A 12484-nucleotide genomic window follows, 5' to 3' on the forward strand; every position below is an offset into this window, starting at 1 on the left:
CTGCTTGCATTGTTTCCATAGTTAGGAACATTATTTCACTTGTCATTTCTACTTTCCAAAGTCCCTGTTCTGATTGTCATAATGCCAGACAAGGAATCAGATAAAATTGCAGCTGTAGCTGGTCACGCATCTCCTACCCAGCTCAGTGCCAACATTATGCCCATTAGTTCAGCTGTCAGAATGGTCCCATAATTTGATGGCATTTTAGATTTGTGGATGTCAAGACTAGGAACACAGAAGGCTGTTTCCACTCTACCCATGCTGTCATCTTTTGATCTGTCTGCATAGACTTGGCAAAGCTGGCCTCATTTTTTATAAATACATTCAGAAATTTGATTAGTCAATGTGTGGAGTCTTTTCTTCTCTTGGTTTGTTTTTTTACATACAATTCCAAATCCACAAATGGGGAATAACTGCAGCTGTAATTTGATTTCCCATGATTAAAATTTTTTAGTTCTCTCAATTTTTCTTTTTTACATATCTTCTTTACCCATTTTTACCCTCATAGTGTGAGGAAATTTGTGGCAATCCATATAACTTTGTCTACTTAGCTCCCGGCAATCCTCGTATTTCTATTTTCATGATTCCCTTTTACCTTTGCTCAAAAGGTTAGATCTAATAGTTTCATCCTTAGATTTATAGGTCCTTCTTCAGTGGCTAGGTGCGGCACACACACTGAGGTAATCATTGCACCACATTCCAATCACAGAGCTTGGGCCGGGAGCAGTTCCAGGTGTCTAAAAGTTGTTTTTGAGGCTGAACCAAAAGCTTGGCATCCGTTGTCTAAAACTGGTCTTTTCAATGCTCCACTATACATTATCATCGATACCTTCTTATCTGCACCCCATTTGTTTCCAGCTACGCTTTTAAGTAAGTTCATCCTACTTGTACATTTCCGTATGATGTTATCTATGTGACCTTTCCAAGTTAACTTTTTATCAAGCACTATTCCTAGGAACAAACTTTTGATCTGAATTTTTTCACCATAAAGAAATAAGTCATAGTCTTCCTTAATTTTCTTCCAGGTTAAAAACATTTCATTAGTTTTTGCATGTGAGAATTTAAATCTCCAATAATTTCTGCACTTGGAAATTCTCTGGAGTGCCTCATTTTTCTTTTCCACAGCTACTTCAAGTCTTTTATGCTTAGTTCATATAGCACGGTCGTCTGTGAAAAGGAAAATACTCACCCCCATCTGCACACTTTCCAGGAGGTCGCTTATCATAATGGAAAACAAAGAAGGGCTAATAGATTCCTTGTAGAGTTCCATTTGTAAGCTTGTAGGTTTTGGTTAAAGCTGTTCCCTCTTTGACTTGTGTAGTTCTGTCCCTTAAAAAGTCCTTTATCCACCAATATGTCCTCTTTTGTTAATTCCAATTTTGGTAATTTTTATATAGGAGGCCTTCCCTTCATAGCATATCATATGCTTTTTCAATGTCCAGGAAGACTTATCATAGAGTTTTTTTATTATTATTAATGGAGATATCCCATCTCCTAGAACTGGAAGGGACCTTGAAAGGTCATCGAGTCCAGCCCCCTGCCTTCACTAGCAGGACCAAGTACTGATTTTGCCCTAGATCCCTAAGTGGCCCCCTCAAGGATTGAACTCACAACCCTGGGTTTAGCAGGCCAATGCTCAAACCACTGAGCTATCCCTCCCCCTAAGGAGTTCTTAGTCCTTATGCTTTTTTGTACCTCCAGTTCTAGTCTCACTATATGATCAACTGTACATCTTCCTTTGCTGAAACCATTTTGTATCTCAGTTATAATATCATTTTCTCCAAGTATTCCACAAGCCTTAAATTTATCATTTTCCCCACACATGGTATGAGGGCAGTAGGCCCATAAGCATCAGGTTTTGTATGAACCTTGCCTGGTTTTTTAACTGGTATTACCAATGTTTGTTTCCATGCTATTGGCCCCAGTCCTTTGTCCCATATATTATATAACCACAATAAAATCTTTAAACTCCCTTCTGACCAGTGCTGGAGCATTTCATTACGTATATTATCTTTACCTAGAGCTGTATTTTTCCTTTTTCTAATGGCTGCAATAAGCTCCTGCATTTTAAAATTTTTGTTTAACACATCATTAGTATATTCTCTCCAGCCATTTAATTGGTCCCGTTTTTCTCAATAAATCTTTCTTCTCACAAAACTCATTGCTTTGACTCATATCACTACTGACCTTTTGGAAGTCTTATGCTAAAATGTCTGCCTTTCCTAAATTGGAGACCTCAGTTTCATTGTTTACAATAAGACCAGGTATACGTTTACTTTTACTTTGAATTCCATGCATTCATTTTGGTTATATATTTTTGGAAGCTTAGAATCTTTGTACCATTTCCTATAGAAATTTTTCCAATTTTTTCTTTTTGATAATCCTTTGTGCTACTACCTTACATCTTTTATAATTCATTAAGTCTTTACTGTTCATTGTGTTTTGCTTGCTTGTCTGCCTTATTTCTTTCCTTGATTGCTAATTTGCAATCTTCATTACACCAGGGAACCAGATTTCTGAGTTGTAGGCAATTTCATGTTTTGTAGATGGCCAGATCAGTTGCTGCTGTAATTCCTTTTATTATGTTATAGAATTCTCCCAAGTTGTCACTTACACAGTTACTACATAAACATTCATCACTTTTATATCTTAAAAAGGCCCCAATGAGCTTTTTGAAAATTCCAGCTAGGAACTTCGTATTTTTCTACATTTCCTTGGCAATAAGCATAGGAAAGTGATCACTTCCCATTCTGTTGTCTTTATGAATTTCCCAGCTGCATTTAATATGATTATTTGCTGTGGTTCCCAAATCCAAAACTGAAAAGGATCCATCCATTAAATTAAGTAGGTGTTCCTATATACAATATTACCAGGTTATGCATATCAAATTCTTCTAAGCATTTACTATTTAGATCAATTTTCTTATTTCCGCATAGCTCAGTATGACTATCAAAGTCTCTGCAAATTATGAACGTTTGACATTGACTATTTTTTCTAATTCTAAAATAGTTTATTTGGATTACAGTAGAACCTCAGAGTTATGGATACCTTGGGAATAGAGTTTGTCCGTAACTGAAATCAGCAGCTGAGCTGCGCAGATCCCAGCAATGCTTCTGGTCTGCTTTCTCCCCAGGGGTAGGTGTAGGGTGGGGACAGGTAGCCCAGATGTGCCTACCTTAAGATGCAATACAGGCACCGTACAGTACTTGATTTAAAAAAAAAAAAAAAGCCCTCTGCTGCTACATAATTGGTTACTTCCGGTTTCACATGGTGTCCGGTTGACTGGTCAGTCTGTAACTCTGGTGTTCATATCTTTGAGGTTCTACTGTATAAACACTATAAATCTGTATTTAACTGTTTCTGTTCTGCATGGGAGTCTCAGTAGCATTATATTCAAACCTTAGTTTCTGCATATCCATTTTGATGTAATTAAGTTCCTCTTTTATAAATATACAGACCCCTCCTCCTCTGATAGCCTCTTGATCGCTCCAGAGTATATCATATCCTGGTAAATTGAACACAAGTTTACTTATTACCCATATTTCTTGCACACATGTTACATCAGGCTTTTTTCCCATTTCAAAGATGGCTTTCTTAAATTCTTGTCCATGGAATATTAAACTATGTGCATTCCAACTAAGGATCATTAAAACCAGGTGGTTTAGATTGTATTATTGCCTTCATTTAAAATCACATGAATGCAGTCAATCAAGAGGTTGTTTATCTTTAGATATTTTTCTACTGCTTTTGCTATGACTTTAATCTTTTCAGCTTTTTCCCCTGTCAGCAAGATGCAGTAAATTACTTCTGTAATGAATGTTATAAACGTCCCTTTACCTACAAGCAATACATAATCTCCCATTCCTCTCTCATTCTCCTCCCTGACTAGAGGTGTGTTCTGCTGCACCTGTATATCTTTTCTCTCACTTGAGTATTTTTCCTTTTTCTATTTTCTCCATTTGGGTATCTTTTCATGGCCTCAGCATATGATACTTTTTTGAATTATTTTATTTTTTTGTATCTCTCTAACTTGTTCTGCTACTGAACATCTGTTATGTTCTGCACTGTGCTTTCCCCTGCAATTGTTGCAATTAGGTTCTGTTCCTTTGACACAGTTGTCATTTGAGTGATTTCCTTCACATTTACTGTACCTCATTGTTCCCTTAGAAATGGCTGTCAAAGGTTCGACTATGTGGCAATTATAGCACCTCATGGCAGAAGATGGGGGAGGGAATATATGGTTTAACCCAGAAATATTGATACCCCACCTTTAAGTGTTATGCCTCTTGATCCCTCTGTAGATGGCCAGTTTTCTCCCTCTCTCCTAAGTAGCTGTTTAACAAACAATAGTTTATCTTCGCCTGTACTCTTTTTGATATCCTCAGAGAATCCTAACCTTATTCCCTACATAACCCCTCTTGCTTATGTCAGGAATTTAGGCAATTGACAAGTAACTTTCATTTTCCCTAAGCTTACAGATTCCAGAAGTTTTTCAGCTTGCTCCTGATGTGTACAGTCTATCAATAGATCTCCCCCCTGCATTCTTTTAGCTCTTTGTAGGTCACCACCACTCTTCTTTATCCATTCCATTTTCAGGGGGTTCACGTCTCTTATCTTCACATCTTCTCACTGATTTGACAATTATGAAATGTTGACTTTTATCCTGCGTTTGCTTTTCATTTCTGTGCATTCCTTCTTCAAATCCTGATATATCAAGACTTCTTTTTCCCCCTGTTTTGAGACCATTCTTTGTCCCCCGCTGCTTCTCCTTCATAGTCCAAGGACATTTTATCTTTTTCTCCCCCTGTTTCCATTGTCAGTTTCAATGTTCAGCCTCCTTTCAGCCAAGGACCAGCCACAGCCCTCCACCACCCAGACTGCTCCTGCAGCTCAGGCTCACAGTCTTCTGCCAGACCCCAGCACTCAGCCCAGTTCCAACCTCTGGGCAGGCTGGCCAGCCCACCTAGTCCTCTTCTGCTCTCAATTTCCTGACTTTTTACAAGCCCAGCCGGCTCCTGCACAGCTGGGCTTCATCTTCAATTAGTGCGTATCAGTCAAGCCTGACTCTCCCCCAGGTGCAGCCAGTAAGGTTAATTGGTCCCTTTTGAGCTACCTTAACCTCTTCAGGGTTTGTGTGGTGTGAATACCCCATCACATCAAGTTAGTGTCCTGTATGTAGCAAGATAAGCACCAATACTAGGACTCAGAATAGGCAGCTCCCCTTGCCTGGAATCCCAAGTCATTTCTGAGTCTCACTCTTGCATGGATCTGTAGACCTGTCACTGAGCCAGGTGGTAGGATTTTTAAAAAAAGAAATCCTGTTTTTAATAGGACGTGGGTTCTGATGTGTCTAAATATCTGTTCTTTCCTTTCTGATCAGATCCTATCCCAGCTTACAACGGATGTTGCTGCTGTCTTTTCCTTTTCCTTCCTCAGACAATACTGTATGTGTTCCTCTGATGGGATGGAATTAGCCATTTGGCTGGCAGACTCTTTGGGAATAGGCTTTCTAGCCAGTCCTAGCACAATTTGCCAAGTGCAATGTACCATCTTCTAAAGAGGAAAGATGGCTCTGATCCTTCCACTCCTTATGCTCCTTACTAAAACCATAAATGTATTTAGTTTTATGCCTCCGGATAGATTGTGTCTGATGTACCCCCTCTCTTCTTTCCCCCATAGGATATACTTTGGGGAAGTGCAGCTGAGCGGCTTGGGAGAAGGTATGGTTGTGCAATGGACATAAACTAGCTGATGGCTCTCTTCCAAATTGTCAGATGTTGTAATAGTATCCTAGTATTATAAGGAGACAAGGCCTGCAGTTCACAAGTAATTTCTGTTCTGCTTTATCTGTAAGGGATGTTACAAAATGACAGTTATGCCCTAGTAACACTAACCTTAGCCTGAGAATCCCTACTGTGAGTAACGCTAATCCTAGGCTGGAAAGCCCGAGGCTGTAAACCTAGCCTAGAGAGGCCTACCCTTAGTAACCCTAGCCCTAGTCTGGAGAGACGTACTGACTAGACATAACCCTAAGATGTACAGGCCTACCCTTCGTAACCTGAACCCTAGCTTGAGGATTCTTACTGGCCACAGGACTCCTCCTAGCCCAGGGATCCCTACCTTTAGTAACCCTAACCCTAGCTCGGGGACCCTACCCTTAGTAACCATAACCCTGGCTGGGGAAGCCATACCAGCCCTAGGCCTACCCATAGGCTGGGCACCCCTAACCTTGGTAACCTCCAACAAAGCCCGGGGAGCCCTGCTGCCCCACTACGCTAGCACAGGGAGACCTACTCTTAGTAACCCTAACCTTAGCTTGAGGCTCTCTACTGGCCACAAGACTAATCCTAGCCTGGGGATCCCTACTCTTAGTAACTCTAATCCTAGTCCAGGGAGCCCTCCTGGTGCCAGACCTAAACCTAGCCTGGAGAGGGCTACCCTTGGTAACCCTAACCCTAGCCCTGGGAGCGCTACCTAACCCTAACTATAGCCCAAGGAGTCCTATTAACTAAAGGTCTAAACTTAGACCAGGGATCCCTCCCCTCGCCTGGGAAGCTCTACTGACCCCAGGCCTAAACCTGGCCCAGCAAGGCCTACCCTTAGTAATCCTAACCCTCACCCAGGGACTTCTATCCTTGGTAACCCTAACCCTAGTCAGGAGAGACTACTGACTCTTGGCACAACCCTGACCTGGAGAGGCCTCCCCTTAGTAACCCAAACTCTAGCCTGAAGATCCCTACTGGCCACAGGACTAATCCTACTCCAGGAATCCCTACCCTTAGTAACCCAAACCCCAGCCTGGGGAGCTCTACTGATGCCAGGCATAACCCTAGCCCATAGATCCTTGCCATTAGTAACTCTGACCGTAGGATGGAGAGCCCTACTGTTCCCAGGCCTAAATGTAGGCCAGAGAAGTCTACCCTTAATAACCCTAACCCTGGTCGGTGGAGCCCTACTGGTCCCAAGCCTATTGATAGCCTGGGGATCCTATCTTTGGTAATCTAACCCTAGGGCAGAGAGCCCTACTGACCCCAGGCGTCACCCTAGCCTGGGGAAGCCTACCCTTAATAACCCTAACCCTAGCTCAAGAAGGCCCACTAAACCCAGGCGTAACTGTAGTCCAGAGATGCCTACCCTTAGTAACCCTAACCCTAGCCTGGAGACCACTGCCTTCGGCAATCCTAACTCTAGCTCAGGAAGCCCTGCTGACCGCAGGCATAACTCTAACCTGAAGAATCCTACCCTTAGTAACCATATCCCTAGCTTGAGGATCCCTGTTGGCCACAGGCCTAATTCTAGCTGAGGGAACTCTACCCTTAGTAATCCTAACCCTGGTCAGAGGAGCCCTACAAGCTCCAAGCCTAGTGATAGCCCAGGGTAGGGTTGCCAACTTTCTAGTCACACAAAACTGAACACCCAAGCCCTGCCCCTTCCTTGAGGCCCTGCCCCTTACCCAAGGCCACGCCCCCTGCTCACTACATTCCCCGTCCCTTGGTGGCTCGCTCTCCCCTCACCATCGCTCACTTTCACTGGGCTGGGGCAGAGGGTTGGGGGTGTGGGAGGGGTTGAGGGCTCTTACTGGGGGTGCGGGCTCCAGGGTGGGGCCAGAAATGAGGGGTGCAGAAGGAGGCTCGGAGTTGGGGGAGGGGGACCTCAGGGCAGGGAGTTGGGGCGCAGGGTTACCTCAGGTGGCTCCCGGTCAGCGGCGCAGCAGAGGGGCTAAGGCAGGCTGCCTGCCTGTCCTGGGACCCAGTGGCACTGGAACATTTTTAGTAGTGGGGGTGCTGAGGTGAGGGGTTGGCGGGGGTGGAGGGCCGGGAGCAGGGCATAGGCACGGGAAGCAGCACCTGCAGCCCTACTTCCCGTGCCTATGCTGGCACTGTGCTGTGCACGCCCCGGAAGCAGCAAACAACCAGCAGGTCCGGCTCCTAGGTGGGGGTAATAGGAGGCTCCACGCGCTGCTCTTGCCCGCAGAGTGTGGAGCCAGGGCAGGGGGCAGCACGCGGAGCCGCGTGGGCCTCCCCAGGAGCCAAACCTGCTGGCCATTTCCGGAGCGCAGCACGGCGCCAGCCAGGACAGGTATGGACTAACCTGCCTTAGTTCAGCAGCACCGCTGACCGGACTTTTAACAGTCCAGTCAGTGGTGCTGACCAGAGCCGCCAGGGTCCCTTTTCGACTCGGTGTTCTGGTAAAAAACCGGACCCCTGGTCACCCTAGCCCAGGGCCCACTACCTTAGTAACACCAGCCTGGAGCCTTACTGGCCCCAGGCATAACACTAGCCCCAACATGCCTACCCTGAGTAATCTTAACCCTAGCCCAGGGAGCCCTACTGACCCCAGGCATAATCCTACTCTGTGGATCCATACCCTGAGTAATCCTAACCCTAGGCCAGAGAGCCCCACTGAACCCAGGCCTAAACCTAGTCTGGAGAGGCCAACCCTTAGAAACCCTAACTCCTGCCTGGGAAGCTGGGCCCTTAGCAACCCTGGCCATGGATCCCTAATGACCACAGGCCTAACCATAGCCTGGGGACCCCTACCCTTGGTAACCCTTCCCCTAGCATGAGAAGCCCTCTACTGACTCAAGACATAACCCTTGTCCAGAGAGGCCTACCCTTAGAACTTTGACAACGTTCACGATGATGGTCACTTCTACTCTAGCAGTCCAGGACTGAAATAGTAGAACTGAGGTGCAGCTGTACGGTTTAGGACTGGAATAGCAGTAGGTGATGCCCCTCTTTCCTGAATGGCATCAGCAAAGCTATGTGTGGGGCCAGGACTGGAATTTCAGGGAGTGCAGCTGCCGAGGGTGACAGTAAGACAGATACCACAAGACAATGTATTGCTGCTGTTTTCCCTTCCTGTTTTGTTCAGAACTCAAAATGGAGGGATTAATGAAACAGAGTTTAGGAAGATATAATCCAGATTGGGTGTATGGAATAGAAATAATCAACCTTTATGACCATCATAAGAAGCTAGTGAAACTGATAACCACTCTTCTATCCCTTTAGGTTTCCAGACAGTCCGTGTTGGAACAGTGGGTACCCCATTGGGCACCATCACTCTGTCTTGTGCCTACAGAATCAACCTGGCCTTCATTTCAACCAGGTGAGGAAACATGGTCAGCCCAAAAAGCATCTTCTAAGAAACCATTAAGCCTCTCGTTCCCTGAGCTCTTAAATCTCTTCCTCACAGTTCCTCATTCCAGCATAGGTATTCTCACATTAAACATCCTCCTGGATCCTCAAGTCTTGCAGAGGGGGAGTATTTGGGTAGCCCTGAGCCAGACTCCAGAACACCATGTCACTGGTTCATGCTTGGAGTTGCAGGGTTGAATTGTGGCGATGCTCTGGTCCCCATTAATAGATACAAGGGACTCTTTGGGAATGAGTGGGGACACAGTAGAGAGGGGAAGCCAGTCTTATCAATAACACCATTTGCTTGTTGCGTTACAGGCAGTTTGAGAGGACCCCACCTATCATGGGGATTATCATTGATCACTTTGTGGACCGTCCCTACCCCAGCTCCTCGCCCATGCACCCCTGCAATTACAGGTGAGGAAACAGAGAGTGTGGTCACGGGCTATAAATGAAGGCATTCTTATGCCCAAGTACAGAGCCTTCTCTAGCACCTGCTGACTGGGCGTAGAGGAGGACTGCAGGATCAATGTCACTCTTACTAGAAATGGAGCATGTGAGGAAAGGCAGCATTTCCCCCTCCGGTTTAGAGGTTTGAGTGCAGCTAGTCTCAGAGGATTCTCAATGGTCCTAACTCCTTACTGTAGCATTCTAGATCATTTAGCAGTCAGGGAGCAATCTCCTTTGTGTCAGTGATGGAGTTATCTGATTACATATTGTACGGAATGGAAAGTGTATCCATTATCATGCAAGACACTTGGTACAGAACCTGGTGTCACGGAAGCGTGCATATATAGGAATTCGCATAGGTGCATATCAGTGTGGAAAAGCCCACAGGGTTGAGATTTTCCCTCAGCAGTAGGGTACATATGTAAGTAAGAATGGAGGAAATAAGTGCATGAAGTTTGCCTTCTCTAAAATTCCTGTGATGATGATCTAATCAAGAGCAATGGCACAATATTTGGTATTGGTCCCAGGGGTTCTGCCAACACCAAAGCTGGTTCTGTTGGTCAGTATATTGAAACCTTTTCTCTTGGAAAAAGAAACCAGATGGAGGAGGAAGCACCTCTTCCTTCTTCAGGGAGAACCTCTGGAAAGTTCTAAGCCCGAAGGACTTAAACTCCTGACAGTGTTCTCTTCAGCCCTGCCAAAGAAAGAATCAGAGCCCCTTCGTAATTCTTCTTTCAACTCCACCCAAATACTCTGTCCTCCTGCAGCATCTGAGTCTCACTCAATAGATTAGATGATCACAATGGTCCCTCTGGCCTTGGAATCTATGAATACTTTTCATTATTTCTTTTTGTCTTATGGAATATTCCTATCGTGAAATTTCTCTCCTCTTGCTGCTCTAGAACGACTGGTGAGGACAATGGGGCAGCATACCCATCAGTGGAAGACTCCCAGGAAGTGTGCACTACCTCTTTCTCCACCTCCCCTCCATCCCAGGTAGGAGAAAATGAGCTCCTTCAGTCCCAAAGGCAAGTTGAACAATTAATTCCCTTTAATGCAGCTCAGCATATGTCCTCTGAAGTAGCAGGTTTACAATCTAACAGCAGTATGCTGTGTGTTCAGTTTCTGTAATTAAAATTTGTTTACTTATACATATGTATTGCCCAGACTTTGCTCCCCTCTTTGTAAAACCCAGGTGGATGCTAATTCCAGCAAGACTCCAGGGGACAGAAGGGACTGATTTATGAGGAAAGATTCAAAAACTAAATCATGTAGCTGGGCTAAGCAATGTTTGAAGAGGGAAACAGCAGTCTACAGATATGTCTAGGGGATAAACACTATAAAGAAACGAATGAATTCAGATAAGGCCAGGCAGTATAACTAGGTGTAATAGCCTTGAATTGTGAGGAAAACTCTCAGGAGTATCAGGAGAACACTTACCTTACTTTGCAGTCTCCTAGGCCGTGGAACTAGTCTAGGAAAGGGGTGGAAGCCCTATCACTTGGAGCATCTAAAACTAGACTGGACAAACACTAACAAGTACCTGATGGGGAACAGTTCTGCATTGATCCTTGGGGTGAATTATATGGGACCTAATAGGTCTTTTCTAGAGCTGGTTGAAATTTTCCACTCATTTCGTCATTTTTAAACTGTTCATGAAAAAAATGTCTATTAAACATTTTTTTGCAAAATTTTCTGAGACCCTTTTAAAAATTTATCCATTTTTGTTTATTTAAATCTGCATTTTCTTACTGCAAAAGCAGTTTTCAATAAATGGAAGCATTTGCATAATTTTTTCCATTTAAAATATCTCTGGAAACAATGCAAAAAACAGAAAATGGGTCCATTTCGAACCCCACAAAATGGAAACAACTTCAAAATTTCTAGCAGTCTTCTTCCCCCTTTTCAACCAGTTTCACTTTCTCCCCCCGCCCCCCTTCCTGTTTGTAATTTCTATAGCTCTCTAACTAAAGCTTGGTCAGATTATCTGTTCTCCTGTAGCTTTAGAAGTTCAAGAACATTCAGTCTAATTGTCTGCAAAATTAGGTGGCTCTGGTGAACTTTAAGATCTCTAGTTCATTTTTTTTTGTGTCTGTGTTACTATGGACCGAAGTGAAATGCAGTTTGAGAATGGTTTTTCTCATTTGAATGAGTTTGCTTTGGGGTCACTTATTGCCTCAAGGTGATCAATCTGATAAACTATTAGTAAATGTATTTTAATTTGATAAATCTAGTAATAAATCCATCTCAGGAGGCCTCTCTTGTCCCTCACTGATATTTTGATGACCGGTTCACCCAACAATGTTGAATCAGCCAGGGAGTGCTCATGGTAAGTCTGAGAGAGTAAAGCTGTTGGTTGCTAGATGACGAGCACAAGAGACTTGTTTGAGGTTCAGCCCCATGCTCTCTGCCTTTCAATAAATGGTGTTAATACATATTAATGTTCATGACAAAATTTTTACTGGTCCCTGTGTCAATCGCTCATAGCCAGAGTTAGTTACATAATAGTAACAATGGTGCTAAATAAATTGCCATCGGGTGTCTTTTCGGAGGGCATGAATCTTTCTAATCTTGGAAGAAAAGCTCTATGAAACCATCAGTGCTTTGAGGATTGGTGACTAACAGCAGCCTCTGGTACCACTGCTGCATGGTTTATAATTTACATACATAGTATGATCAGATGTAAAGCAATTGTCAACCTTTCTGGCCAAAGGCAGCGTTTAAAAAGGCACTATAAGGGGACAACATACACTGAAAAAAGACAAACCATCTTTATATATTTATAAACACCTAAAAGTCCAGGTCATGTACTGAGACCTGTCTGTGCACTGGACCCTGTACATACAGACTGTGGCGCCCCCCCCCCCCCCCCCCCCCCCCCCCCCCCCCCCCCCCCC

At 44.2% G+C, this 12484-nt stretch overlaps 1 protein-coding gene across 1 annotated transcript in view; it reads left to right on the plus strand.

Annotated features, from left to right (window-relative positions):
• Nucleotides 1-12484, plus strand: part of ATG13 (autophagy related 13) — a 47940-nt gene that overhangs the window by 20757 nt on the left and 14699 nt on the right. The window contains exons 7-10 of the mRNA XM_024214890.3: nucleotides 5680-5720; nucleotides 9012-9108; nucleotides 9456-9554; nucleotides 10490-10583. Coding sequence (XP_024070658.1) covers nucleotides 5680-5720; nucleotides 9012-9108; nucleotides 9456-9554; nucleotides 10490-10583 — 331 coding nt within the window. The remainder of the gene's footprint in view (nucleotides 1-5679; nucleotides 5721-9011; nucleotides 9109-9455; nucleotides 9555-10489; nucleotides 10584-12484) is intronic.

The sequence above is a fragment of the Terrapene carolina genome, unplaced genomic scaffold (assembly GCF_002925995.2).
Source record: "Terrapene carolina triunguis isolate 2854851 unplaced genomic scaffold, T_m_triunguis-2.0 Scaffold96, whole genome shotgun sequence".
In the NCBI taxonomy this organism is placed as follows: Eukaryota; Metazoa; Chordata; order Testudines; family Emydidae; genus Terrapene; species Terrapene triunguis.